Source organism: Triticum urartu, chromosome 5 (genome assembly GCF_003073215.2).
Source record: "Triticum urartu cultivar G1812 chromosome 5, Tu2.1, whole genome shotgun sequence".
Taxonomy (NCBI): Eukaryota; Viridiplantae; Streptophyta; class Magnoliopsida; order Poales; family Poaceae; genus Triticum; species Triticum urartu.
This window is the reverse complement of record NC_053026.1, coordinates 478742316-478768672: the sequence shown is the minus strand read 5'-3', so window position 1 is coordinate 478768672 and position 26357 is coordinate 478742316. Positions and strand designations below refer to the sequence as shown.

The window sequence follows — 26357 nt, the reverse complement described above, 5'->3', positions numbered from 1 at the left end:
AGGAGGTTGGCGTTCCATGGCCGTTCCGACTCCTTGCCGGAGTCGTCTCTCTTGCGTGCCTTCGGCTTCTGCGCGTCGATCAGGTAGTAGGAGTCGTTGCCTAGAGCTCTGCTGATGACGAAGGGGCCTTCCCAAGGGGCTGAGAGCTTGTGCTGGCCGGCTGTTCGCTGAATCAGCCGGAGTACAAGGTCGCCCTCCTGGAAGGATCTTGGCCTGACCTTCCGGCTATGGTAGCGGCGTAAACCCTGCTGGTAAATGGCAGACCGGCTGAGGGCTAACAGCCGGCTTTCTTCCAGCAGGTCGACGCCGTCTTCTCGTGCTTCCTTGGCCTCCGCTTCCGTGTACATGGTTACTCGAGGCGAGTCGAATTCGATGTCAGTTGGGATGACCGCCTCGGCACCGTACACAAGGAAGAAGGGGGTGAAGCCGGTTGACTTATAGTGCGCAGACTCCAGAGGACAGCCGGCAGCTCATCGAGCCAACAGCCGGCCGAGCGCTCCAGAGGTACAACCAATCGGGGCTTGATGCCGGAGAGGATGAGGCCGTTGGCTCGCTCGACCTGGCCGTTTGACTGCGGATGGGCGACGGACGCTAAGTCCAGCCGGATGCCTTGGGCTGCACAGAAACGCGCCAAGGCTCCTTTGGCGAAGTTCGTGCCATTGTCGGTGATGATGCTGTGCGGCACGCCATACCGAGTTGTTATGTCTGCGATGAAGGTCACAGCAGTCGGCCCATTCAGCTTCTTGATCGGCTTTGCTTTAATCCACTTGGTGAACTTGTCCACGGCGATGAGCAGATGCGTCATGCCGCCGCGCGCCGTCTTGAATGGGCCCACCATGTCCAGTCCCCAAACGGCAAAGGGCCAAGTGAGGGGAATGGTCTTGAGTGCCGAGGCCGGCATGTGTTGCTTGGAGCTGAAGAGCTGGCATCCCTTGCAATGCTTGACTAGTTCTTTGGCGTCGTCCAAAGCAGTCGGCCAGAAGAAACCATGGCGGAAGGCTTTGGCGACAAGTGATCTTGAGGCCGCATGGTGGCCGCACTCTCCTTGGTGAATGTCTGCGAGGATTGCAGTGCCCTTCTCTTGCTCGACGCATCGCTGGAGGACTCCGGTGACGCTGCGCTTGAGTAGTTCTCTGTTGACGATTGTGTACGCTCCGGCTCGACGCTGGACTTGTCTTGCTTCTGTTTCGTCAGCCGGCAGGTCTTGGTTCACTAAGAAGTTGAGGATGGACTGAGCCCAAGACGGAGCCGCGATTTCTTCTACTGCCAAAGTGGCTACTGCCACCAGGGTGGGTGGGCTGGGCGGTGAGGTGCTGGAGTCGGCCGCCGGCTGTAGTGCTGGTGCAATCCCCGGGCCGGCTACCGCAGTCCCCGGGCCGGCTACCGCAGTCCCCGAGCCGGCTGCCGAAGTCCCCGAGCCAGCTGCGGGGGTTTTGGGGTCGGCTACTTGATTCTTCGAGCCGGACCTGGCCGCATCGGGGTCAGGTGGCACGAAGATGGAATCGGATTCCGGAGACGGCTTGATAGACGGCTTGAGTAGGCGTTGTAGAGCGATGCCGGTTGGAATTGCTTGCCGGGTGGAGCCTATTCGGGCCAAGGCATCGGCTGGCTCGTTGTCGGCTCGAGGTACGTGGAGGAACTCGCACCCTTCAAAGTATCCGCTGAGTTGTTGGACCAGGAAACGGTAGCTCGCCATGTTCGCGTCCTTGGCGTCCCAGTCACCGGATGACTGCTGGACTACCAGGTCCGAGTCGCCATAACATAGGATCCGGCGAATGCCAAGCTCTTTGGCAAGCCGGAGCTCGTGTATGAGCGCCTCATACTCGGCCACATTGTTGGAGGCGGCGAAGTGGATCTGTAGCGCATATTTGAGCTTGTCGCCTTTGGGAGAGGTAAGGACGATGCCGGCTCCCAAGCCGGTGCGCATCTTGGACCCGTCGAAGTGCATGCGCCAATGGGTGGAGTCCGGAGCCGGCGGCAGGTACTGGGTCTCGGCCCAGTCGACGAGGAAGTCGGCCAGCGCTTGGGACTTGATGGCGGTGCGGGGCTGGTAGAAGATTGTAAGGGGCCAGCTCGATTGCCCATTTCGCGACCCGGCCGGATGCATCCCGGCTGCCTATGATCTCGGCTAGCGGGGCAGTGCATACGACCGTGACGGGATGCTCTTGAAAGTAGGGCTTCAGCTTCTTGGCGGTGAAGTACACGCCGTAACACATCTTTTGGTAGTGCGGGTAGTTCTGCTTTGAGGCGGACAGCACCTCGCTCAAATAATACACCGGCCTCTGGACCGGCTGGGCTCGGCCTTCTTCCGGGCGCTGGACTACGATGACGGTGCTGACCACCCGGCTGGTTGCAGCGATATAAAGGAGCATGGGCTCTTTCTCGGTCGGCGCCGCGAGGACAGGCGGCGTGGCCAGCATCTTCTTCAACTCGTGGAAGGCTTGGTCGGCCTGGTCGTTCCACTCGAAGTGAGTGCTCTTCTTCATGAGGCGGTAGAGGGGGAGGGCCTTCTCTCCGAGCCGGCTCATGAAGCGGTTCAAGGAGGCCAAGAACCCGGTGAACTTCTGAATGTCTCGAAGCTTGGTGGGGATCGCCATTCTCTCGATGGCCTTGATCTTCGCTGGGTTGCATTCGATGCCGCGTTCGGAGACCAGGAAGCCTAGAAGCTGGCCGGCTGGCACCCCGAACACGCATTTCTCGGGGTTGAGCTTGATTTGGAACCGGCGCAGGTTCTCAAATGTTTCCTTGAGGTCCTCCAGCAAGGTGCCACGCTTCTCCGTCTTCACCACGATGTCGTCCACGTAAACGTGGGCATTCCTGTCGAGCTGCTTGAGGAGGCACTTCTGCATGCAGCGCTGAAAGGTGGCACCGGCATTTCTCAAGCCGAATGTCATAGTCAGGTAGCAGAAGGCTCCGAACGGCGTGATGAAGGCGGTCTTCAGGCGGTCATCCGGGTCTAGCTTTATCTGGTGGTATCCGGAGTAAGCATCCAAAAAACTCAACAGCTCGCATCCGGCTGTGGAGTCTATCACTTGGTCTATCCTTGGCAGGGCAAAAGGATCTTTGGGGCAGGCCTTGTTGAGACTTGTGTAGTCTATACACATGCGCCACTTGTTATTCTTCTTCAGCACAAGGACCGGGTTGGCGAACCACTCTGGAAAGAAAACTTCCATGATAAAGCCGGCCGCCAAGAGCCGGGCTATCTCCTCCCCTACAATCCTGCGTTTCTCCTCCGACAGTCGGCGGAGGGGCTGTCTGATAGGTTCTCAAATGTTTCCTTGAGGTCCTCCAGCAAGGTGCCACGCTTCTCCGTCTTCACCACGATGTCGTCCACGTAAACGTGGGCATTCCTGCCGAGCTGCTTGAGGAGGCACTTCTACATGCAACGCTGAAAGGTGGCACCGGCATTTCTCAAGCCGAATGTCATAGTCAGGTAGCAGAAGGCTCCGAACGGCGTGATGAAGGCGGTCTTCAGGCGGTCATCCGGGTCTAGCTTTATCTGGTGGTATCCGGAGTAAGCATCCAAAAAACTCAACAGCTCGCATCCGGCTGTGGAGTCTATCACTTGGTCTATCCTTGGCAGGGCAAAAGGATCTTTGGGGCAGGCCTTGTTGAGACTTGTGTAGTCTATACACATGCGCCACTTGTTATTCTTCTTCAGCACAAGGACCGGGTTGGCGAGCCACTCTGGAAAGAAAACTTCCATGATAAAGCCGGCCGCCAAGAGCCGGGCTATCTCCTCCCCTACAATCCTGCGTTTCTCCTCCGACAGTCGGCGGAGGGGCTGTCTGACTGGCCTTGCGTCTTCTCGAACATGTAGTTTGTGCTCGGCGAATTTCCTCGGAACACCCGGCATGTCCTTGGGGGACCACGCAAAGATATCCCGATTCTCACGGAGGAAATCGGCGAGCTCGCCTTCCTATTTGCTGTTCAGGTTTGCCCCGATGACGGCAAACCTCTCTGGATGCTCGGGGTCAAGGGGTATTTTCTTCGTCTCCTTGGCCGGCTGAAAAGATCCTTGGGCATCATGCTCCTTGGGGTCGGGGGACACGGCCGACTGCTTGCCGGCTATGGCCACGACTCGGTCCAGCATCTTCTTCTCTTCGGCGATCACAAGGGACTCGGCCAGCCGGCTGCTGGCCGCGGCGCACTCGAGGACTTCTTGTAGTCGCCGGCTATGGTGATGACGCCTTTGGTGCTTGGTATCTTCATCTTGAGGTATGCATAGTGGGGGACTGCCATGAATTTGGCCAAGGCAGGTCGGCCCAGCAATGCATGGTAAGGGCTCTCCAAGTCCACCACTTCAAACCAGATCGCTTCCCGGCGGAAATGCTCCTTGTCCCCAAAAAGTACATCAATCTTGATTTTGCCAATGGGGGCGCAGGACAGGCCGGGTACGATGCCGTGGAACACCGTCCGAGTGGGCGTGAAATGTTTGGTCTTGACGTTCAGCTTCTCCAGGGTGTCACGATACAGGATGTTGATGCTGCTCCCGCCGTCTATCAACACACGGGAGAAGCGGGCGGCGCATCTGTCCGTCGCAAGGGTGGCTTCCAGGACCAGAGCGTAAGAGCCGGGAGACGGCATCACCTCCGGATGGTCGGCCCGGCTCCAGCTGATGGGCTTTTCTGACCAATGCATGTGTCCAGCGGGGTCGGCAGCGACCACGTTGACTTCCTGGTGCTCTCGGCGCTTGCTGCGCCGGTCCTCGGGCTGGCTGGTGAAGACGACGTAGGTTGCTTGCTCATCAGGGAACTCGTCGTGCACGGCTCCGACTGCGGGCCGAGCGGCCGGAGGCGGCGGAGGCGGAGGCGGCGGGCGGGCAGGCGGAGGTGGCAAGAGCCCCTCGCCCTTAGAGATTCTGGTGAGCCAGTTGCACTTCCGGGTAGTGTGGTTGGACGGCTTCGCGCCGCTGTGGAACTTGCAAGGGGCGTCGAGGGTTTGCTCGTAGGAGAAGGCGGGTTGCCAAGCCGGCCTGCCGCCCTTGGGCTTCTTGGGCGCCGGTCGTTCTTCAGGCAGCGCATCTTCGACCGTGGCCACCTGCCGGCTGGCGGGAGGCGGCGCGGGGCCCTTGCGCTTGTTGTCGTTCGAGTTGGGGTGTCGGCCGGGTTCTCCAGCCGGCGTCTTGGGCGCCGGGTTGAGCACCTTCCCGGACGCGTCTACCCGAAGCTCGGTCTTCATCGAGGAGTCGGCGGTGGCGTACTTGTCCGCTATGTCCAGAAGCTTGTCGAGGGTAGCCGGCTCATCGCAGAGGAGCTTGTGCTTGAGGAGGGTGCCTTCTCGGCATCCGGCTGTGAAGTATTCTATGGCTTGCACCTCGTGCACCCCTTCACAGGAGTTGCGGAGCTCGGCCCAACGCGTGAGGTAATCGCGAGTGGACTCGGCGGGGCCTTGTACGCACAAGGAGAGCTGTCTGGGCTTGGGAGCCCGCTTGTAGGTGCTGGTGAAGTTGCGGATGAAGGCTTCTGTGAAGTCTAGCCAGCTGTTGATGCTACGCGGCCTGAGGCTGTTGAGCCAGGTCCGCGCCGTGCCCTGCAGCATGAGGGGCACGTACTTCACGGCGACTCGCCGGTTGCCGTTGGCTATGCTAACTACGGTGGAGTAGTCGATCAACCAATCTTCCGGCTTCACGGAGCCGTTGTACTTGGGCGTGTCTCTTGGGAGCGAGAACCCTTTGGGAAAGGGCTCATCGTGGATGCGGGGGCCAAAGCAAGGCGGGCCGACATCGTCTTCTTCTTCCAATGCCAGGGATCGCGCCAGGCGGTCGAGCCGGTGACGGGCGTCGTTCTCGCCGATTCCTTCGCGGCGGCCCAGCCGGCCGCTGAGAGTCGGGTGCGCCACTGGCGGTGAGGCGGGATATCTCTCTCCTCGGGGCGGAGGCGGAGGCGGGTCGCCCCGCCACTCCATGGCTCGGGGATGACCATCCGCGTCCCGCTCGATGGAGATCCGGGTCCGGCTGCGGCTGGTAGCCGGCTCCTTCTCGCGTCGCGCGCAGGTATTGCTCGTAGTCAGCGTCCGGGACGTCGCGCCGTGCTCTCGGCGCGGAGGAAGGCTTTCCGCGCGAGCGTTGGCTTCGTGCCGCCGCGCGGCGGCGTCAATCAACTGCTGGATGCGCCGGGTCATGTGGGGAAGGTCTTCGGCCTCCAGGCTGTCCAGCTCGTCTACGGCCGCCTGGGCGGCACGCAAGTTCTCGAGTGGAGTGGCATAGACCGGGCGGTCGACTCCCAGCGTGTCGGCGATGACGGCGCCGCGTTGCCTGACAAGGCCGGCCCGGCTTGGCCCGCCCGGGGCCGGCGTACCGAAGGCGGCGCGGTCAGCCTCGCGCCGGTAGGCCTCAGTGAGGCGTCTTACGGAGGCTAGCCTCCGGCCCTCTGCGAGGAGAGCGAGGCGGCGGGCTTCCAATGCTTCGTCGTTGGCGTCGGCCGGGAGAGGGGCGGACAAGTCGTGGGCCACCGCGCGCAAAGCGTCGCGGGCGCTCTCGTCGGCCGGGCCGCTGTGGCCGACAACCATCACTTCGGCGATGACAGCATCGTGGCCGTCGGCTCGAGGAAGCGGGTCGTTGTAGATCGCGATGTTGGTGGGGAAGGCGTCGTAGGAGGCCGCATCGGAGTCGACAGGCATCGGGTCGGTGGAGCCAACCGACTCCAGGTCCGCAGCGGGCTCGCTGGAGGCATGGAGCCGGCCGAGAAGGTTGGCGGGGCGGTCAGCCCCCGCATCGGAGGCGAGTTCGTCGGAGGTGAAGGTCTCGTCGGGGAGATCGGCGAGGCCGCTTGCCGCGCAGATGCTGGTGACGCCTTGCAGCGCGTCGTGGCAAGCGCCATCGGGCGTGCCGGGCTGGCTACGCTCGCTGGGGAGGAAGAGGGTTCCCGTCCAGAACAGGTCTCCGGACGACGGTGCGCCTGGCCCCACGGTGGGCGCCAAATGTCGGGTGGTGGGTGCGACATATGCCAGCGGGTGGCTTATCTTTGTGGGAACCAGTAAGACATCGCCGGTGCCTGGAAGCGGGATAAGGCGAAGACATGCACGCCGGCAGATCTTACCCAACTTCGGGGCTCTCCGAGGAGATAACACCCCTACTGCTGCTCTACGGGGTCTCCGCATGATCACTCGATGAATCAAATAGCTACACAACGCTCCTTGAGCTGTTTTGGGGGGAGGAGGAAGAAAGGGCACGACTAGCCTGCTTCTTCTCCTCGAATGGTGTCTAGAACTAGCAGGGGGTCGAACCCTTTGCATGGGTGCCCCGGGGGGTTTATATAGGCCTACCCCCTGGGGGTACAATGGTAATCCGGCTGGGCGCGGGGCCCAGCCGTCTGTGACTGCACTCGCCGGCTTCTGCGCCGACTGCTGGGGCCCGCCGGCTGGTGGGTCCCGCCGGCTGGTGGGTCCCGCCGGCTGCCAACTCCTTGGTCACTCTGGCTTCATCTTGCTGACGTGAGCTTCATCGTGGTAAGCGCGGCTACAGTACCGCCGCCTGCCGGGCGATCGCTGTAGCCTTACCGCGTCTTGTCTCCTTAATGGGGCGTCTTCTTCGAGGGAGGCGGCAAGCCGGCCGCGGGGAGCCGGCTCCGTCTGAGGCCGGCTGGTCGGAAGCGTGGCCGCCTTCGGCCGTCCCTCCGCGCGAAGGGGCCCACCGCCTGTGGGCCGCGCTGGCGGCCCGTCGTGGGTGACGCCAGGGTCAACGTGGCTACAGTGCCTGCGCCGGACGGGTCATGCCTACCCCGTACGGCGCACTGCCAGGCCCCGGGATTCGAGGGTGGCAGGCTCTTCTGTAGCCACGCCCCGTCGTACCGCCGTTAGGTGGGTGCAAACTTTGTGGGTACGGTCTTGACTGCTTTGCGGGGAGCCGGCTCGAAGGAGTCGGCCTTCTCACAGCCGGCGTCTTGGAGTCGGCCCTCTCATGAGGGTTAAAGTTGGACCGCCTTCCGAAAGCCGGCCTAGATCGCAGCCGGCTAGGGGAAGGCGGCCCTATGTCTTGGATTCTTGAGAGCCGGGCTGGCTCGTAGTTTTTGCAGAAGTGCCAGGGGAAGCCGGCTAGGCTACCCATGGCTATTTACTCCGACACATTATCCCACTTCATATTATTTTGGGACTAACCTATTAACCTAGAGCCCAGCGCCAGTTTCTGTTTTTACCTTGTTTTAGAGTATCGCTGAAAAGGAAAATCAAACGGAGTCCAATTGACCTGAAACTTCACGGAACTTATTTCTGGATCAGAAGAAGCCCAGAAGATTTGGAGTGCACGTCAGGAAAGAAATGAGGGAGCCACGAGGTAGGGGGGCGCGCCCACCCCCCTAGGGCGCGCCCTCCACCCTCGTGGGCCCCTCGTGGCCCCCCTGACGTACTTCTTCCACCTATATATCTCCATATACCCTAAAAACATCAGAGAGCACAATAGATTAGGAGTTCCGCCGCCAGAAGCCTCCGTAGCCACCGAAAAGCAATCTAGACCCGTTTCGGCACCCTGCCGGAGGGGGGAATCCCTCTCCGGTGGCCATCTTCATCATCCCGGCGCTCTCCATGACGAGGAGGGTTTAGTTCTCCCTCGGGGCTGAGGGTATGTACCAGTAGCTATGTGTTTGATCTCTCTCTCTCTCGTGCTCTTGATTTGGCACGATCTTGATGTATCGCGAGCTTTTCTATTATAGTTGGACCTTATGTTTCTCCTCCCCCTCTACTCTCTTGTAATGGATTGAGTTTCCCCTTTGAAGATATCTTATAGGATTGAGTCTTTAAAGATTTGAGAACACTTGATGTATGTCTTGCCGTGCGTATCTATGGTGACAATGGGATACCACGTGATTCACTTGATGTATGTTTTGGTGATCAACTTGCGGGTTCCGCCCATGAACCTATGCATAGGGGTTGGCACACGTTTTCGTCGTGATTCTCCGGTAGAAACTTTGGGGCACTCTTTGAGGTTCTATGTGTTGGTTGAATAGATGAATCTGAGATTGTGTGACGCATATCGTATAATCATACCCATGGATACTTGAGGTGACATTGGAGTATCTAGGTGACATTAGGGTTTTGGTTGATTTTCGTCTTAAGGTGATATTCTAGTATGAACTCTAGGGCTGTTTGTGACACTTATAGGAATAGCCCAACAGATTGATTGGAAAGAATAACTTTGAGGTGGTTTCGTACCCTACCATAATCTCTTCGTTCGTTCTCCGCCATTAGTGACTTTGGAGTGACTCTTTGTTGCATGTTGAGGGATAGTTATGTGATCCAACTATGTTATCATTGTTGAGGGAACTTGCACTAGTGAAAGTATGAACCCTAGGCCTTGTTTACGCTCACTTTTATCACGTGTTACCTTGCTGTTTTTATAATTTTAGATTACAAAAACTATTATCTACCATCCATATACCACTTGTATCACCATCTCTTCGCCGAACTAGATTACCTATACAATTTACCATTGTATTGGGTGTGTTGGGGACACAAGAGACTCTTTGTTATTTGGTTGCAGGGTTGCTTGAGAGAGACCATCTTCATCCTACGCCTCCCACGGATTGATAAACCTTAGGTCATCCACTTGAGGGAAATTTGCTACTGTCCTACAAACCTCTGCACTTGGAGGCCCAACGACGTCTACAAGAAGAAGGTTGTGTAGTAGACATCAAGCTCTTTTCTGGCGCCGTTGCCGGGGAGGTGAGTGCTTGAAGGTATATCTTTAGATCTTGCAATCGAGTCTTTTAGTTTCTTGTTTTATCACTAGTTTAGTATATAAAAGAAAACTATAAAAAATGGATTTGAGTTTGTCTCATACGCTTCACCTTTTTAATATCTTTCGTGAGTATGATGGAAAGGATAATTGTACTCAAGTGCTAGAAGAAGAAATCTATAAAATGTTTGGCACTAAATATTTGAATGATGAGCATGATTGCAATGTTGTTAGTATGAATTCCTTGAATATCCATGATGCTAATGATATGCAAAGCCACAAGCTTGGGGAAGCTATGTTTGATGAAGACGATATTTTTTGTCCCCCGAGTTTTGATGAGCAAATTTATTATGATGAAAGGATGCCTCCTATCTATGATTATTATTGTGATGACATGTATGCTTTAAAGAATAATAATAACAATGAAACTTGTCATCTTTATTTCAATTTTCAATCACATGATAGTTGCTTTGTTGAGTTTGCTCCCACTACTATTCATGAGAAGAAATTTGCTTATGTGGAGAGTAATAAAAATTCTATGCTTGTAGATCATGAAAAGAATGCTTTGTGTGATAGTTACATTGTTGAATTCATTCATGATGCTACTGAGAATTATTATGAGGTAGGAATATATGCTTGTAGGAATTGCAATAATACCAAGTTTCCTCTCTATGTGCTTAAAGTTTTGAAGTTATGCTTGTTTTACCTTCCTATGCAAGTTGATTTTTGTTCCCACAAGTTGTTTGCTCACAAAATCCCTATGCATAGGAAGTGGGTTAGACTTAAATGTGTTATTCATATTATTCATGATGCTCTCTTTATGTTTCAATTCTTATCCTTTATGTGAGCATCATTGAAATCATCATGCCTAGCTATGGGCATTAAACGATAGCGCTTATTGGGAGGCAACCCAATTTTATTTTTGTTCTTTGCTTTTTGCTCCTGTTTAGTAATAAATAATTCATCTAGCCTCTGTTTAGATGTGTTTTTGTGCTTTAATTAGTGTTTGTGCCAAGTAGAACCTTTGGGAAGACTTGGGTGAAGTCTTTGCGATCTTGCTGTAAAAAACAGAAACTTTTGCGCTCACGAGATTAGCTGCAATTTTTTACTGAAGAGTGCGATTATGTTGATTCTTGTTGAATATGATTAATAGACAAATTCCTCAAGTCCACCAATTTATTTCAGAATTTTTTGGGTTACAGAAGTATTAGAATCCTACAGATTACTACAGACTGTTCTATTTTTGACAGATTCTGTTTTCATTGTGTTGTTTGCTTATTTTGATGAATCTATGAGTAGTATCGGAGGGTATGAACCATAGAGAAGTTGGAATACATTATATATTACACCAATATGAGTTTATAATGAGTTCACAACAGTACCAAAGTGGTGATTTATTTTCTTATACCAACGGAGCTTACGAGTTTTTCTGTTAAGTTTTGTGTTGCGAAGTTTTCAAGTTTTGGGTAAAGATTCGATGGACTATGGAATAAGGAGTGGCAAGATCCCAAGCTTGGGGATGCCCATGGCACCCCAAGGTAATATTCAAGGACAACCAAGAGCCTAAGCTTGGGGATGCCCCGGATGGCATCCCCTCTTTCGTCTTCCTTCATCGGTAAGTTTACTTGGAGCTATATTTTTATTCACCACATGATATGTGTTTGCTTGCAGCGTCATTTTATTTTATTTTTTGCTTGCTATTTGAATAAAATACCAAGATCTGAAATTCTTAAATGTTAGAGAGTCTCCACATAGTTACATAATTATTCAACTACTCATTGATCTTCACTTATATCTTTTGGAGTAGTTTGTCATTTGCTCTAGTGCTTCACTTATATCTTCTTAGAGCATGGTGGTGGTTTTATTTTCAAGAAATTGTTAAACTCTCATGCTTCACTTATATTATTTTGAGAGTCTTTTAGAACAACATGGTAATTTTCTTTGATTATGAATTTAGTCCTAATATGATAGGCATCCAAGAGGGATATAATAAAACCTTTCATATAGAGTGCATTGAATACTATGAGAAGTTTGATGCTTGATGATTGTTTTGAGATATGAAGATGGTGATATTAGAGTCGTGCTAGTTGAGTAATTGTGAATTTGAGAAATACTTGTGTTAGAGTTTGCAAGTCCTGTAGCATGCACGTATGGTGAACGTTGTGTGACAAATTTGAAGCATGAGGTTTTTTTATTGTCCTTCTTATGAGTGGCGGTCGGGGACGAGCGATGGTATTTTCCTACCAATCTATCCCCTAGGAGCATGCACGTAATGCTTGGTTTTTGATGACTTGTAGATTTTTTCAATAAGTATGTGAGTTCTTTATGACTAATGTTGAGTCCATGGATTATACGCACCCTCACCTTTCCATCATTGCTAGCCTCTTCGGTACCGTGCATTGCCCTTTCTCACCTCGAGAGTTGGTGCAAACTTCGCCGGTGCATCCAAACCCCGTGATATGATACGCTCTGTCACACATAAACATCCTTATATCTTCCTCAAAACAGCCACCATACCTACCTATTATGGCATTTCCATAGCCATTCCGAGATATATTGCCATGCAACTTTCCACCGTTCCATTCATCATGACACACATCATCACTGTCATATTGACTTGCATGATCATGTAGTTGACATCGTATTTGTGGCAAAGCCACCATGCATATTTTTTCATAGATGTCACTCTTGATTCATTACCCATCCCGGTACACCGCCGGAGGCATTCATATAGAGTCATACTTTGTTCTAGTATCGAGTTGTAATCTTTGTGTTGTAAATAAATAGAAGTGTGATGATCATCATTAATAGAGCATTGTCCCAAAAAAAGGAAAAAGAAAAAAAGGCCAAATGAAAAAAAGGGGGCCAAATAAAAAAAATAAAACAAAAGGGACAATGCTACTATCCTTTTTCCCACACTTGTGCTTCAAAGTAGCACCATGATCTTCGTGATAGAGAGTCTCTTATATTGTCACTTTCATATACTAGTGGGAATTTTTCATTATAGAACATGGCTTGTATATTCCAACAATGGGCTTCCTCAAATGCCCTAGGTCTTCGTGAGCAAGCAAGTTGGATGCACACCCATTTATAGCTCTAGTGCATCCGTTGCATGGCAATCCCTACTCCTTGCATTGACATCAATTGATGGGCATCTCCATAGCCCGTTGATTAGCCGCGTCAATGTGAGACTTTCTCCTCTTTGTCTTCTCCACACAACCCCCATCATTATATTCTATTCCATCCATAGTGCTATATCCATGGCTCACGCTCATGTATTGCATGAAAGTTGAAAAAAGTTTGAGACTACTAAAGTATGAAACAATTGCTTGGCTTGTCATCGGGGTTGTGAATGATGGGAGCATTTTTGTGTGACGAAAATGAAGCATAGCCAAACTATATGATTTTGTAGGGATAAGCTTTCTTTGGCCATGTTATTTTGAGAAGACATAATTGCTTGGTTAGTATGCTTGAAGTATTATTATTTTTATGTCAATATTAAACTTTTGTCTCGAATCTTATGGATCTGAATTCTTGCCACAATAAAGAAGATTACATTGATAAATATGTTAGGTAGCATTCCACATCAAAAATTCTGTTTTTATCATTTACCTACTCGAGGACGAGCATGAATTAAGCTTGGGGATGCTTGATACGTCTCCAACGTATCTATAATTTTTGATTGTTCCATGCTATTATATTATCAACCCTGGATGTTTTATATGCATTTATATGCTATTTTATATGATTTTTGGGACTAACCTATTAACCTAGAGCCCAGTGCCAGTTTATGTTTTTCCTTGTTTTTGAGTATCGCAGAAAAGGAAAATCAAACGGAGTCCAATTGACCTGAAACTTCACGGAACTTATTTCTGGACCAGAAGAAGGCCATGGAGTAAAAGAGTTGGGCCAGAAGAGTCCCGGGCTGCCCACGAGGGTGGGGGGGGGGGGGCACGCCCACCCCCCTGGGCGCGCCTCCCTACCTCATGGACAGCCCGGAGACCCCCCTGACTTGTTCCCGACTCCAAAACCTCTTATATGACCGCACACTTCTAGAAAGAAACCTAGATCAGGAGTTCCGCCGCCAGAAGCCTCCGTAGCCACCGAAAACCAATCTAGACCCGTTCCGGCACCCTGCCGGAGGGGGGAATCCCTCTCCGGTGGCCATCTTCATCATCCTGGCACTCTCCATGACGAGGAGGGAGTAGTTCTCCCTCGGGCTGAGGGTATGTACCAGTAGCTATGTGTTTGATCTCTCTCTCTCTCTCTCTCTCTCTCTCTCTCTCTTTCTCATGTTCTTTATTCGGAATGATCTTGATGTATCACGAGCCTTGCTATTATAGTTGGATCTTATGATGCTTCTCCCCCTCTACTCTCTTGTGATGGATTGAGTTTTCCCTTTGAAGTTATCTTACCGAATTGAGTCTTTAAGGATTTGAGAACACTTGATGTATGTCTTGCATGTGCTTATCTGTGGTGACAATGGGATATCACGTGACCCACTTGATGTATGTTTTGGTGATTAACTTGCGAGTTGCGTGACCTTGTGAACTTATGCATAGGGATTGGCACACGTTTTCGTCTTGACTCTCCGGTAGAAACTTTGGGGCACTCTTTGAAGTTCTTTGTGTTGGTTGAATAGATGAATCTGAGATTGTGTGATGCATATCGTATAACCATACCCATGGATACTTGAGGTGACATTGGAGTATCTAGGTGACATTAGGGTTTTGGTTGATTTGTGTGTTAAGGTCTTATTCTAGTACGAACTCTAGGATAGATTGAACAGAAAGAATAGCTTCATGTTATTTTACTACAGACTCTTGAATAGATCGATCAGAAAGAATAACTTTGAGGTGGTTTTGTACCCTACAATAATCTCTTCGTTTGTTCTCCGCTATTAGTGACTTTGGAGTGACTCTTTGTTGCATGTTGAGGGATAGTTATATGATCCAATTATGTTATTATTGTTGATAGGACTTGCACTAGTGAAAGTATGAACCCTAGGCCTTGTTTCAAAGCATTGCAATACCGTTTGTGCTCACTTTTATCATTAGTTACCTTGCTGTTTTTATATTTTCAGATTACAAAAAACCTATATCTACCATCCATATTGCACTTGTATCACTATCTCTTCGCCGAACTAGTGCACCTATACAATTTACCATTGTATTGGGTGTGTTGGGGACACAAGAGACTCTTTGCTATTTGGTTGCAGGGTTGTTTGAGAGAGACCATCTTCATCCTACGCCTCCCACGGATTGATAAACCTTAGGTCATCCACTTGAGGGAAATTTGCTACTATCCTACAAACCTCTGCACTTGGAGGCCCAACAATGTCTACAAGAAGAAGGTTGTGTAGTAGACATCAGGGGGGGTCTCATAGAGGTGATGTTGATGTAGAGAAGTAGTAGGTCCCATAGATGAGGAAACATGTGAAAGCAGACGACAATGTCACGACACATGATAACTAGAGGCGACGACATTGATGAGTAAAATTTTCACTCATTTTTACCCGTGTTTAAACCAGATATTCTCAGATATTGTTGAGATTATCACCTTGATGTTCCCACTAATGAATAATACATGCAAATGACTGCAAACCTCCTAGTTTATTTTGTTCCTTGCAGAAATGGATGTTTTTTTGACTGGGAACTGTGGGGTAAAACCCCCACAACATATCAAGAGCTTTATTAAAACAAAAGTCCACATATACAACAAAGGGATTACAAGAGGTAATCAAAGAAAAGGATGTTTTAGGTAGAAAATCAAGCCATATATGGGATATTCTGGACTTGAGGATCATCCTCATGATCCTCACACACATGAGGTTCTAGTTGAGAATACGCAATACGATCAGAATTGGTCGTAGGGGGAGCTACTGCCTTCGTGATGTCATCCCTGAGATCTTCTGGGATCTTTCACAACAGAAGTGCCCTAAAACCCCATTCCGCCTGTTTGCACTATGTAAAGGAGGAGCCCCACTAATAAAGAGAGGAGAACAACTATTCCCATGCAACTGTCATCATCACCATTACCATCTATGCAACCGTCATCAACATCCCACCTCCATGGCAATCTTCACCACGGTAGCCTCCATCTTCATTAGTTTAATTTCTTGTAATTGAGATTCCATTGCAATCAATGACGTTGTAAGACTTTCAATCATTCACCTTCGAGTATATATTTATATAATTTATATTGCTTGTGATTCAATGCAATGTGCGAGTAATCATGTTAGGCTAAGGGTTGATGCGTAGGCTCGCAACCCCGTGTATGTGCAATAAGGGGTCATCTATTTACTTAAAGAGAGCATTATTCTATAATGTTGTGTAGCTATTGTGTCTCTTGCCTCTACCTCGATCCCAGGGCTCACCGGTACCTGAAACTCCAAAGATTGGAACAAGTAGATGTCTAGGGAAGAGAGGAGATGAAATCTATGCCAAAAGTTGGTGATAGTAAATTAATACAGTGGTCAGAATCAAGTCTCTGGGGGAGACTATAATGTAACCATCGAACGCTAAGGTGGTGGTTTGGTCTATCCTTAGTAACTGAGGTATCCCCATGAGTTGGATAGGGCCAAGGTTGGACATTCGATCCTTGATGTTGTGACAGTCGGTCGTGGTGCTTCTAGGACACATCTCTTACATAATATGTTTACAAGATATACATACTGGTTTTTACCAGTGCGATGATGACCATCTAATTCATACCCCAAATACCTACACTACAACTGCACATGAAACCTTAGCTCTGGCCTATTTCCTTTATATTGTTTCAATCTCTGCGATAATTCTTGGTACAGGGAACTAGAATATTTGAGATAATAAGGACTTGCAGATATTTCCTTGCCAAGTTTAATTTATTTCCTGGATTAGACAAATCCTAAGGTATCTAGGGAAGAAGGCTATAACTACATCCAAAACCGAATCAGGTAATCAGGCACGCAGAGGCATGTAACTATTTTTCTGCGTGATCGAGCACTAGTGACACAAACCAAATTCGTGAAGTTTGGGTGGCAGCCTTGGAATATCGGAATTACTTAGTGGCAAGAACCAAAATTTCCCTTGTCATTATGCCAGAATTGGAGTCCTTTGGTGCTTCTCACGATCCCAACACCATGGACATTGCAGGCATTGTGTACTAGTACATGATGCTCTGTCCCAATCGATAGCGTGCACAAGTCTTCTGAAACATTATTCAAAGTTCTCACATGTTTTGAAGCCACTTTGGGAACACCTTCTCAAGCAACTCATCGATGTTATTGACAACCCTTTTCATTATTTCTTCCTTGCAAAGCCTACAAAACCAAAAAAAGGAACTTTCTATAACACAATTAAAGTTTCTTTGTAAGATTCTTCTAGGAATTAATAAGGTGAAGAAAACTTACTACATGCACTACAGGAATCAGGAACTTTGCCGTCTGCCATGGCGGACGGCAAATGCATGCTTGGCGGACGGCAAAGACCTTTGCCGTCAGCCAGCAGATGGCAATAGGTCCAGCTGAATAAGCTACGGCAAAGGGCACTTTGCCGTCTGCTAGCGGACGACAAAGATGAAATGGTCCTTGCCGTCCGCCAGCAGACGACAAAAGGACCTGGACGGCACACATGGCAACGTAGGTCCGTTAGGGGGTTAACGACGTGCTTTGTCGTCTACCAGCAGACGGCAAAGACCTTTGCATCTTTGCCGTCTGCCAGCAGACGACAAAGAGCCCAAATAGGCCAGCCCAGGCTACTGCCACGTGGCCTCTTTGCCGTCTGCTAGCAGATGGCATAAACCTAGTAAATATGAGCAATGTATTTTTTTCAAATGTTGCAAAAGCCTTTGGGCAATCCACATGAGCTTATTTGTTCATGTCAGAAGGTTTATGCCGTCTGCCAGCAGACGACAAAGAGCCCAAATAGGCCAGCCCAGGCTACTGCCACGTGGCCTCTTTGCCGTCTGCTAGCAGATGGCATAAACCTGGTAAAGATGAGCAAGGTATTTTTTTCAAATGTTGCAAAAGCCTTTGGGCAATCCACATGAGCTTATTTGTTCATGTCAGACTTGTTAAATCCGATTTATACATCATCATGCATATACCTGGGTAAAAAGTTAAGCATGCATCCACGATATAGCCTCGGCAACTGAACCTTTGGGCCTTGTTTGTTACGATCAGTTCCCTTACGATATCCTACTCTTCCCTCAACTAGATACACCCAACCACATTGAATAGGGCCCCTTAGAAGTGCCTCATCAGGGAGATGAATAGCTAAGTGCACCATTACATCAAAGAAGGGAGGGGAAGATCTTCTCAAGCTTGCATAGAATTAAAGGAATTCCAACATTCGATTGTTTTCACGACATCAATGTTGTGGAAGATAACTCCCTAAAAAATCTTCCCAATTCAACAATAGCCTGATACAAAATTCCTTTAAGTGCAGCTGGTAAAGTACTCTGCAGAAGTATGTGGCAGTCATGCATCTTCGAACAATGTACTCCACATATTAGTATTGTGAGAAGTCAAACTTTATAATGTTTGATCAAGTTTATCAAAAAGTCAGTTAACAAACACAATACAAAATCATTACCATTAGATTCATCATTGAATATATTTCACTTCATATAGATTTTATTGTAATTTTTCATATTTCTTTTCTATAAACTTTGGTCAAACTTTACAAAATTTCATTTTAGTCAAAGCTAATATGCGAAGTAAATAAAAATGAAGAGAGTACACAAGTTATCAGATGCCACATAGTCATACTCCTAGCTAGCTACTCCATCTTTCTCCAAAGGGATCGATATGTTAGAGAGGCTTGCCAAGTTTGGTGGTCCAAAGAAAATTTCATTTTGTCTTTTTTGTATAGAGCTCCTCGGATGTCATTTGACCACGAAAATTTGCAAGCCTCTCTAACATTGTAGATGATCATTCCCACAAAGCTTCAGATTTTTTCAAAATGTTTTGGTATGTTTTCTTGCTTGGGTGCACCAAGGGTGGGTGTAGAAAAACCACTCTCTAAATTGTAAAGTGCAACCGTAAACATCCGAATCTTGAAGATAGACAAAACATGAATATTCTACCAAGCACAAGTTCATAAACACTACACACAAGTACAGGGGATGATTTACATCACTGAAATTTACTCCAAAACTTATTGGGGATGAGTTACAGAATGAAAAATACATGCCAGCGTCTGAGAGAAGAAGTGCCCTTGATTCCCTTACAAACCTAGTATTATGTACACACACATATGTTTCTTCTTTTTATTCCTAACCAAGTGCCCACAATCTTCGTTATACACACATAATTATGCTTGCTTCAATAATATGGTCCCAGCCAAGGATTAGATTATCAACATGTTATCCTGTTTGCAGGATCTTCAGAATCCAGAAGCTTTGCTCCTGAAAAAAATACAACAAGAGATGTACCTTGTAAGTTAACTTATCTCAACTTCTCAAATTTAGAACTGGGCTACATTGATATTTGCATTTCAATGTGAGAAACATGCATCTGCATGCCCCCATTTGTTTGGGTAGTTTTGTGTAAATGCTAGGCTAGGGCATGGTCTAACGTTATTAATTATGAGAAGTGATTGAGTTGAGATCGATCACTATATAGCTTTAGGCTAGAACCTGCATGCTGACTTCACACTTATAAATTGTAGACAAGACACGAGGATCAGGTTGGGTTTTGGTTACCTTTGATTGATGAATCAGTTCCAAGCCCCCTGGCCCTTGGTGTTGTACTTGGGGAAAGGGACCCTGCCGGACTCGATCAGCTTGATGTCGTCGTCAAGGATCTCGTAGTGGCGGCGCACCTCGTCAGCCGTCTTGGTACCGCCCATGGCGCGGGACACCTTGAGCCAACGGTCGGGCGTGCCCTCGCCGTAGTAGGCGAGTGCATCCTCGAACAGCTTGTTCTCCTTCTTGCTCCACTCCGGGTTGGCGCCGCCGCGGGATGCGCTCCTCGACCCAGAAGACATCTCCAACTGGATCGGAATTGGTATATGTTTCTCGGAAACCGAGCTAAGTTAGCGCTGATGGTTTTTGCACTTCAGAAGCTCCGGTGGTTATGGTTTGATGATCGCTGTGCTGCTTCGGTGCCCGCTATTTATAGGCGCTTGGGGCGCCGCCCTGCCAGGCCTTGTCGCTCGAATGGTATCGTGATTGCCATCGGCTTTGGGATTGAAAGGTCAGTGAGGCTAATTAGATTCTGAACTTTTTTGGACGAAGATGCTTCCTTTGGAATGTCGATTCTCGTGCTGCGATGCGCTTGGGACGACACATAAGAGTACGCATAATTTGTTGATCCACACGTCAACGTCTCAAATGCATGCATGGCTCGTTATTTTTTGTTTTCTTGAACTTGCAGCAAAGAGTCAAGTTTCTACGGGTGCGATAAGATTCAAAATAAAGTCGAACAGCTAGCGTTTGGCCACTCACCAGTCGTTCCTCACGAACGTGGCGTCCTCCGGGCCGATGGGAAACATGGCGACGAGTTGGTGACTACGTCTGCACACTCTGGAGCTGCTCTATCCGATCGACGTGATAAGCAGATGCTCATGCCTCTTGGAGGGTGCAGTAGCGATCAGGGCCACATGCAGAACTTCACCTTTCTTGTCGGTGCCCGCAATATGGACCGAGCGAGATACTAGATAGAGAGATAGGCTAGCTAGGGTGGCGGGTTTTTTTTTTTTTTGAGACAAGGGTGGCGGGTTAATTGGGTATAGCTAGGAAGGATCGCGCCGAGAGAATCTGCGGCACATCAGGATTGGGATGCCCTTTTTGGCTGCGGAAAAGGAGTAAATATTCTGAATCCTGGCTGAGCTGATGTAGAGACCGCCTAGATTCCAATCGTGCAAGTTGGTGCTTGGAATCTGAGAGGTTCCATTGGTAGATTTGGGATCCAGTTTGATGTAGACTGCACGCGGTGGCTGCATGTACGTTCGCGGTAGTAATCTCCGTGCATGCTGCGAGGTTGCTAGGTCACAGCAGAAGAGCTGACGAAGAGAATTCAACACGTACGTGAAGCAGCGAACTTTATGTCGTTAGAACCCTAGCACAAGTAACAAGTTGTACTTCAGAAGGGAGGTCCAGAAATCAGAATTTGACGGGGGAATCCCAAAACCACGCTTTATGCGGATTATATTCCATGGAGATTGATCTACTTTCTACTGTAGTAGGGGCAAGATGCCCGGTTTAATTCTTTGGTCCACAGCGAGCACCAGACGGACCGGAGCGCCTCCACATGAGCTAGCTCCTCCCGTGAAGATGATGGCGGCGAAATCTAAATCTCGCAATTTCATGACCCCCGTGGCCAACCGAGGAACATGGACAGAGTCATGGGACCATGGATAAAATGCATCACAACGTCATCGTGGCATATGGTCAAATTCTTTCTCCAAACATACCGGAGTCGTGGGTGGGGAGATCCAACTTTTTGGTCTTAGAGGCCGGAACAGATTCTAGCTACCAATTGGCAGCTACACATTGGATGGTTGGGATTACGCCAGGATGCAAGGTGCATCAACAGCTATCGCTACGAAGAACCTTGGGCTGCAAAAATGCCATACTAGTGTATTTTATTTTATTTTATATTTATGAAAGCACTGCCCTAAAGCTCATTATTCGTTAGGGGGCACCTTATCTTATATTGCAATAATCAATTAGATGGTCAGGGATTAGATCATGCGTAACTGAAAGTTCATCAAATTTAACAGCCAAACACGCAAAAAAATGGGCTAAAGAATTAGCACCTGCTCCAGCAGTACTAGCTTAAACCCCTGGAAAGAGTGGAGCATCGATCTCATCTCCTTTATGATATGAACTCCTCCAGATTTGTCATCTTTCGTATCCCATAGTTGCTGCACCATCTGGCAATCAGTCTCAACAGTATTAAACTGAAAAGTGAAAACCACGCTCCACCGCAAGCATGATTGCATCTCTGCAACGAAGAAGCACATGAGAAGCATGCAATTTTTTTTTCCGGAAAGGAGGTTAAGGGCCTGTTTGGTTCATAAGTCCTAAGATTTTTTTTAGTCCCAACTTATAAGTCTTAAGTTCCTAAAAAGTCCCTACCTGTTTGGTTCCTGAGACTTAATATGGACTAAAAGACCATATTACAACTATAAGTCCCTCCTTGAGAGTCTTATTTCATAAGTCACAAATGCCCACTTTAAGTCCCTCCTGTTTGGTTTACATGGAACTTATAGGGACATTTTTAAGTCCCTAAACCAATAAGTCCCAGGAAACAAACACCCTCTAAAACCCCCGGACTCTGCATCAATAGATGCACACACTCATCTTTATTAAATTATTTAATTAAGGTCTGACAAGAACATACACCAAACAATCTGAAGCCATCACTCAAATCTACAAACTCGATGATGGGGAATGCCATCACTCCCCATCATATAGAACCGGGCTTACCGCCGATCCACCCACATGACGTACCAGGAGAATAGACCCGGTACAGCAAACCCAAAGCGTACTCCACATGCACATGCTTCAGAAGCCGCCACCACCATCGATCCACTAATCCATCTCCAGGAAAGAGATCCGCATTATACTTGTGAGGCCGGCCGGCCATCAACACCGCCACAGCGCCAAACACGCTGACACCCTGCGCTCGTCCATCCAGTCACATCTGTCGCCAAGACTGAGCTTCACCATGCTGCCAAGAACCGTCGTCGTCGACGTGGTAGATGCCACACCGCTCCACCTGCCAACCTCCACACCACCGTCGTTGCTTGAGCCCTTGTCCGGAGCCCACCGCCCACACCCACACTCTCCCTAAATCCCAAACCTCCCAAGATGGCACCCACATGGAGGCTACAACGCATTGCACCACGGCTGCCCAATCCAAGGCTGAAAACAGAGATGAAGTTCGGTTTTGGGATGATACTTAAACATGTTTGTGGCTTTACATTGGTTTCTTTGGCTATGTAGAACTAATATGGTCATTAATAATACATGAACGTATGAGCTCCTAAATTTGCTGCCGATGAGGAAGGAAGCTACCACGTCAAGGGAAGATCTAGAGCACACTTGTTCACCGTGTTGTCATTGATGTCGAAGCCACAACGCCAGCCTACCAAAATTCTAACGACTAAGGCCTAAACCTACAGAACCTCGAACTATGCTTTCGCCTTGCTTTATAAATAAAGCAACCACAAAGTTTAAGAGCAACACATGAAATAAAGTTGTCTACTTGGGCATCAGCACAAACACACCCAAAAAAGCATAAATGAAATAAGAAAAAAGATCACCAAGTGGCCGGCCTGAGCCTACAGAAAACACGACTTGAACGCGGGGCTCCATCGACCCACCTACTCATTGATATCCGTGAGGCCATCATGAGGAGAGGAGTCGCTAGAGAATGGCGGAAAAAGGAGAACCCCCTCGGGAATCGCCTTGGTTTGTTTCCTCGGATTCAGTCTGTTTAGCAAGGCTTGGAGGGGCATCGATAAGTAAGTAACTCCAGTTTGATAAAGATCAATGCCATATTTAAGGTTCATGGACCGATTAAAATCATGGGCTAAAGGATTAACCGACAGAGAAGATTGCAGCGAAATTTAGGCCTGCATGCACAATTCTCCTGCAAAATCGCAGCTATCTCCCGCCATTTTGGGAGGCAAGCAAATAGTAGGGTAGTTTCTAAATGGCGATAGTAGCGCAATAGCATTGATTTTGCAAGCGATTTTGGCACCTTAATATTCCAAACATGTTTTCTATGGAACACCAGTCATCGTATTGAACACACTATTAGTATTCAATCATCATTTGAAAAAAAAATCTGGTGTTTGTGATAAGTTGATCAACATCAACCTACACACTAAATGTAATCACGTTACCCATTTTCCTCCAGTCAAAGCCCGCCTAATTGAATTGGATGTTCATAGGTGTAGATCCCATAATCGAGTGCACAATCTCATTTTTTTCTACGTACCACGTTATTTAACAATGGGTATTGTAGAGCAAGCAAGTTGTCCCCAACCAAGTGTCTTTGCAAAAACTCGTAGAATGGCCATTGCCAACCTCAAGAGAATCTCTCTTGAATAAAGAGAACTTGGCCTTCATCAAGCCTTCCAAAAAGGGGAGTCCATTGATTTTGCTTCCACTTGACATAGAGTTTTGGAATATAGATACTTATTATGAATAAGCTCTTGCCGTACACCCTCCTCATTAAGCAACTTGTATAGCCATTTACTAAGCAAGCGCTTATTTTTTATCTTTAAGTTTTCAATACCCAAACCACCTTGATCCTTTGGCCAACAAAAGATATCCCACTTAACTATCATGTACTTCTATTTGTGCTCATCGCACTGCCAGAAGAACCTAGATCAATAAAAATCAAGCCTTTAAAGACCCCTTTGGGCATTTCAAAAAAGGACAACATAAACATGGGTAGACTTGTGAGGATAGTGTTGATAAGAGTCAATCGTGCCCCATATGACATGAGTTCCCCCTTCCAACTGCTGAGCTTCTTTTCAAAGCGGTCTTCGAAAATTTCCCATTCTTTATTTGTGAGCTTAGGGGGGTGAATGGGTATTCCGAGGTACATAAACGGAAGAGATTCCACCTCACAACCGAAGAGTTGGCTATATTCATTCTCTATTTCCTTGACCTTTCCAAAGAAAAATAGCTCGCTCTTATGGAAATTTATTTTGAGACGCGAAAGCTGTTCAAAAGACAAAGAATCAACTTCATGTTTTCACTTCATACAGATTGTAAATGTTCATATAGTTATTTATAAACTTGGTCAAAATTTTCAAATTTTGACTTCAGTCAAAGCTAATATGTAGAATAAATATAATGGAGGGAGCACACAAGTTATCTGATGGCACATAGTCATACCCACATCTACTCCATCTTCGTCGAAAGCAAATCGATAATGATATATAACATGTAAAGTGCAATGTAAAATCGGAGTCTTGAACCAATTGATAGATAAACAATTATATTCTACCAGCACAAGTTCATAAACAGTACACACAATTACCGGGGATTTACATAACTGATGTTTACTCCAAAACTTATTGGCGCGGAGTAATACTGTACACAATGAAAATACACGATACCGTCTACAAGACCAAGCGCACTTGATTTGCTTACAAGCCTAATATTACACACACACACACACACACACACACACACACGCACGCACGCACGCATGCACGCACGCACGCACGCACGCACGCACACACACACACACACACACACAGACACACACACACACACACACACACACACACACACACACACACAGACACACACACACACACAGACACACACACACACACACACACACACACACACACACATGTTTTCTTCTTTTATTCCTAACCAAGTGCCCACAATCTTCATCATACGGTACATAATTATGCTTGCTTCATTAACATGGTCCCGGCTAAGGACTAGATTATATCAACAGATTATCCTGTTTGCAGGATCTCAAAAGCTTTGCTCCTGAAAAATAATAAAAAAAAGAGATGTACCTTGTAAGTTAACATATCTCAACTTCTCTAATTTAGAACTGGGCTACATTTGCATTTCAATGGGAGAAACATACATGCCCCCATTTGTTTGGATAGTTTTGTGTGGATGCTAGGCTAGGGCATGGTCGATCACTATAATTATTGATAGTTACGAGAAGTGATTGAGTTGAGATCGACCACTATATAGCTCTGAGCTAGGACCTGCTGATATTTCACACTTATAAAAACTGTAGACAAGAGACAAGGATCCGGTTGGGTTTTGGTTACCTTGATTGATGCATCAGTTCCAAGCCCCCTGGCCCTGGGTGTTGTAGTTGGGGAAAGGGACCCTGCCGGAGTCGATCAGCTTGATGTCGCCGTCGAGGATCTCGTAGTGGCGGCGCACCTCGTCGGCCGTCTTGGTCCCGCCCATGGCGCGGGACACCTTGAGCCAGCGGTCGGGCGTGCCCTCGCCATAGTAGGCGAGTGCATCCTCGAACAGCTTGTTATCCTTCTTGCTCCACTCCACGTTGGCGCCGCCGCGGGATGAGCTACTCGACCCAGAAGACATCTCCAACAGGATCGGAATTGGTATGTTTCTCGGAAACCGAGCTAAGTTAGCGCTGAGGTTTTTGCACTTGAGAAGCTCCAGTGGTAATGGTTTGATGATCTCTGTGCTGCTTGAGTGCCCGCTATTTATAGGAGCTTGTGGCGCTCGTATGGTCGGGCTTGGCGACTGAAAGGTCAGTGAGGCTAATTAGATTCTGATTCTGAACTTTTTTGGACGAAGGTTCTTCCTTTGGAATGTAGATTCTGGTGCTGCGGTGCGCCTGGGAACAAAGGAGCACGATCCATCCACACGTCAACATCTCAAATGCATGCATGGCCCGTTATTTTTTGTTTTCTTGAACTTGCAGCAAAGAGTCAGGTTTCTTATCTACTGGGTCCTGCCTTGCATTTCGATCATTTTGCAACAAGATTCAAAAGTCCAACAGGTGCCATTTCGAAAAAAAGAGTCTAACAGGTAGCGTTTTACCGAAAAAGGCTTTCGCCCCGCTTTATAAATAAAGCAAACCGCCAAGAGCACACAAACATAGACTAGTTCAGCGCACACACACACACCCAAGTCACATAACGAGGAGTACAAAGGTTCTGCTGAGGGCACAGCTCAACAAGCCCAGAAAAACAACAAACAGAAAAAGGACGCGGCCAAGGCACGGCGTCTA

General features: G+C 48.3%; 2 protein-coding genes across 2 annotated transcripts; both read right to left on the bottom strand.

Annotated features, from left to right (window-relative positions):
- Window positions 1-18771: 18771 nt before the first annotated feature.
- On the bottom strand, window positions 18772-19718 carry LOC125556368 (transcription factor RADIALIS-like). The gene is made up of 2 exons (XM_048719119.1): window positions 19355-19718; window positions 18772-19057 (listed from the first exon to the last, which is right to left on the bottom strand). Exon 1 carries the CDS (start codon window positions 19636-19638, stop codon window positions 19369-19371), a length of 270 nt encoding a protein of 89 aa, XP_048575076.1. The 5' UTR covers window positions 19639-19718; the 3' UTR covers window positions 18772-19057; window positions 19355-19368.
- A 4892-nt stretch (window positions 19719-24610) lies between these two features.
- LOC125556367 (protein RADIALIS-like 3) lies at window positions 24611-25779 on the bottom strand. The gene is made up of 2 exons (XM_048719118.1): window positions 25420-25779; window positions 24611-25123 (listed from the first exon to the last, which is right to left on the bottom strand). Exon 1 carries the CDS (start codon window positions 25700-25702, stop codon window positions 25433-25435), a length of 270 nt encoding a protein of 89 aa, XP_048575075.1. The 5' UTR covers window positions 25703-25779; the 3' UTR covers window positions 24611-25123; window positions 25420-25432.
- Window positions 25780-26357: the final 578 nt, after the last annotated feature.

Coding starts and splice junctions, on each gene's coding strand:
- LOC125556367 (XM_048719118.1), bottom strand. CDS start 25,702: ATGTCTTCTGGGTCGAGTAGCTCATCCCGCGGCGGCGCCAACGTGGAG.
- LOC125556368 (XM_048719119.1), bottom strand. CDS start 19,638: ATGTCTTCTGGGTCGAGGAGCGCATCCCGCGGCGGCGCCAACCCGGAG.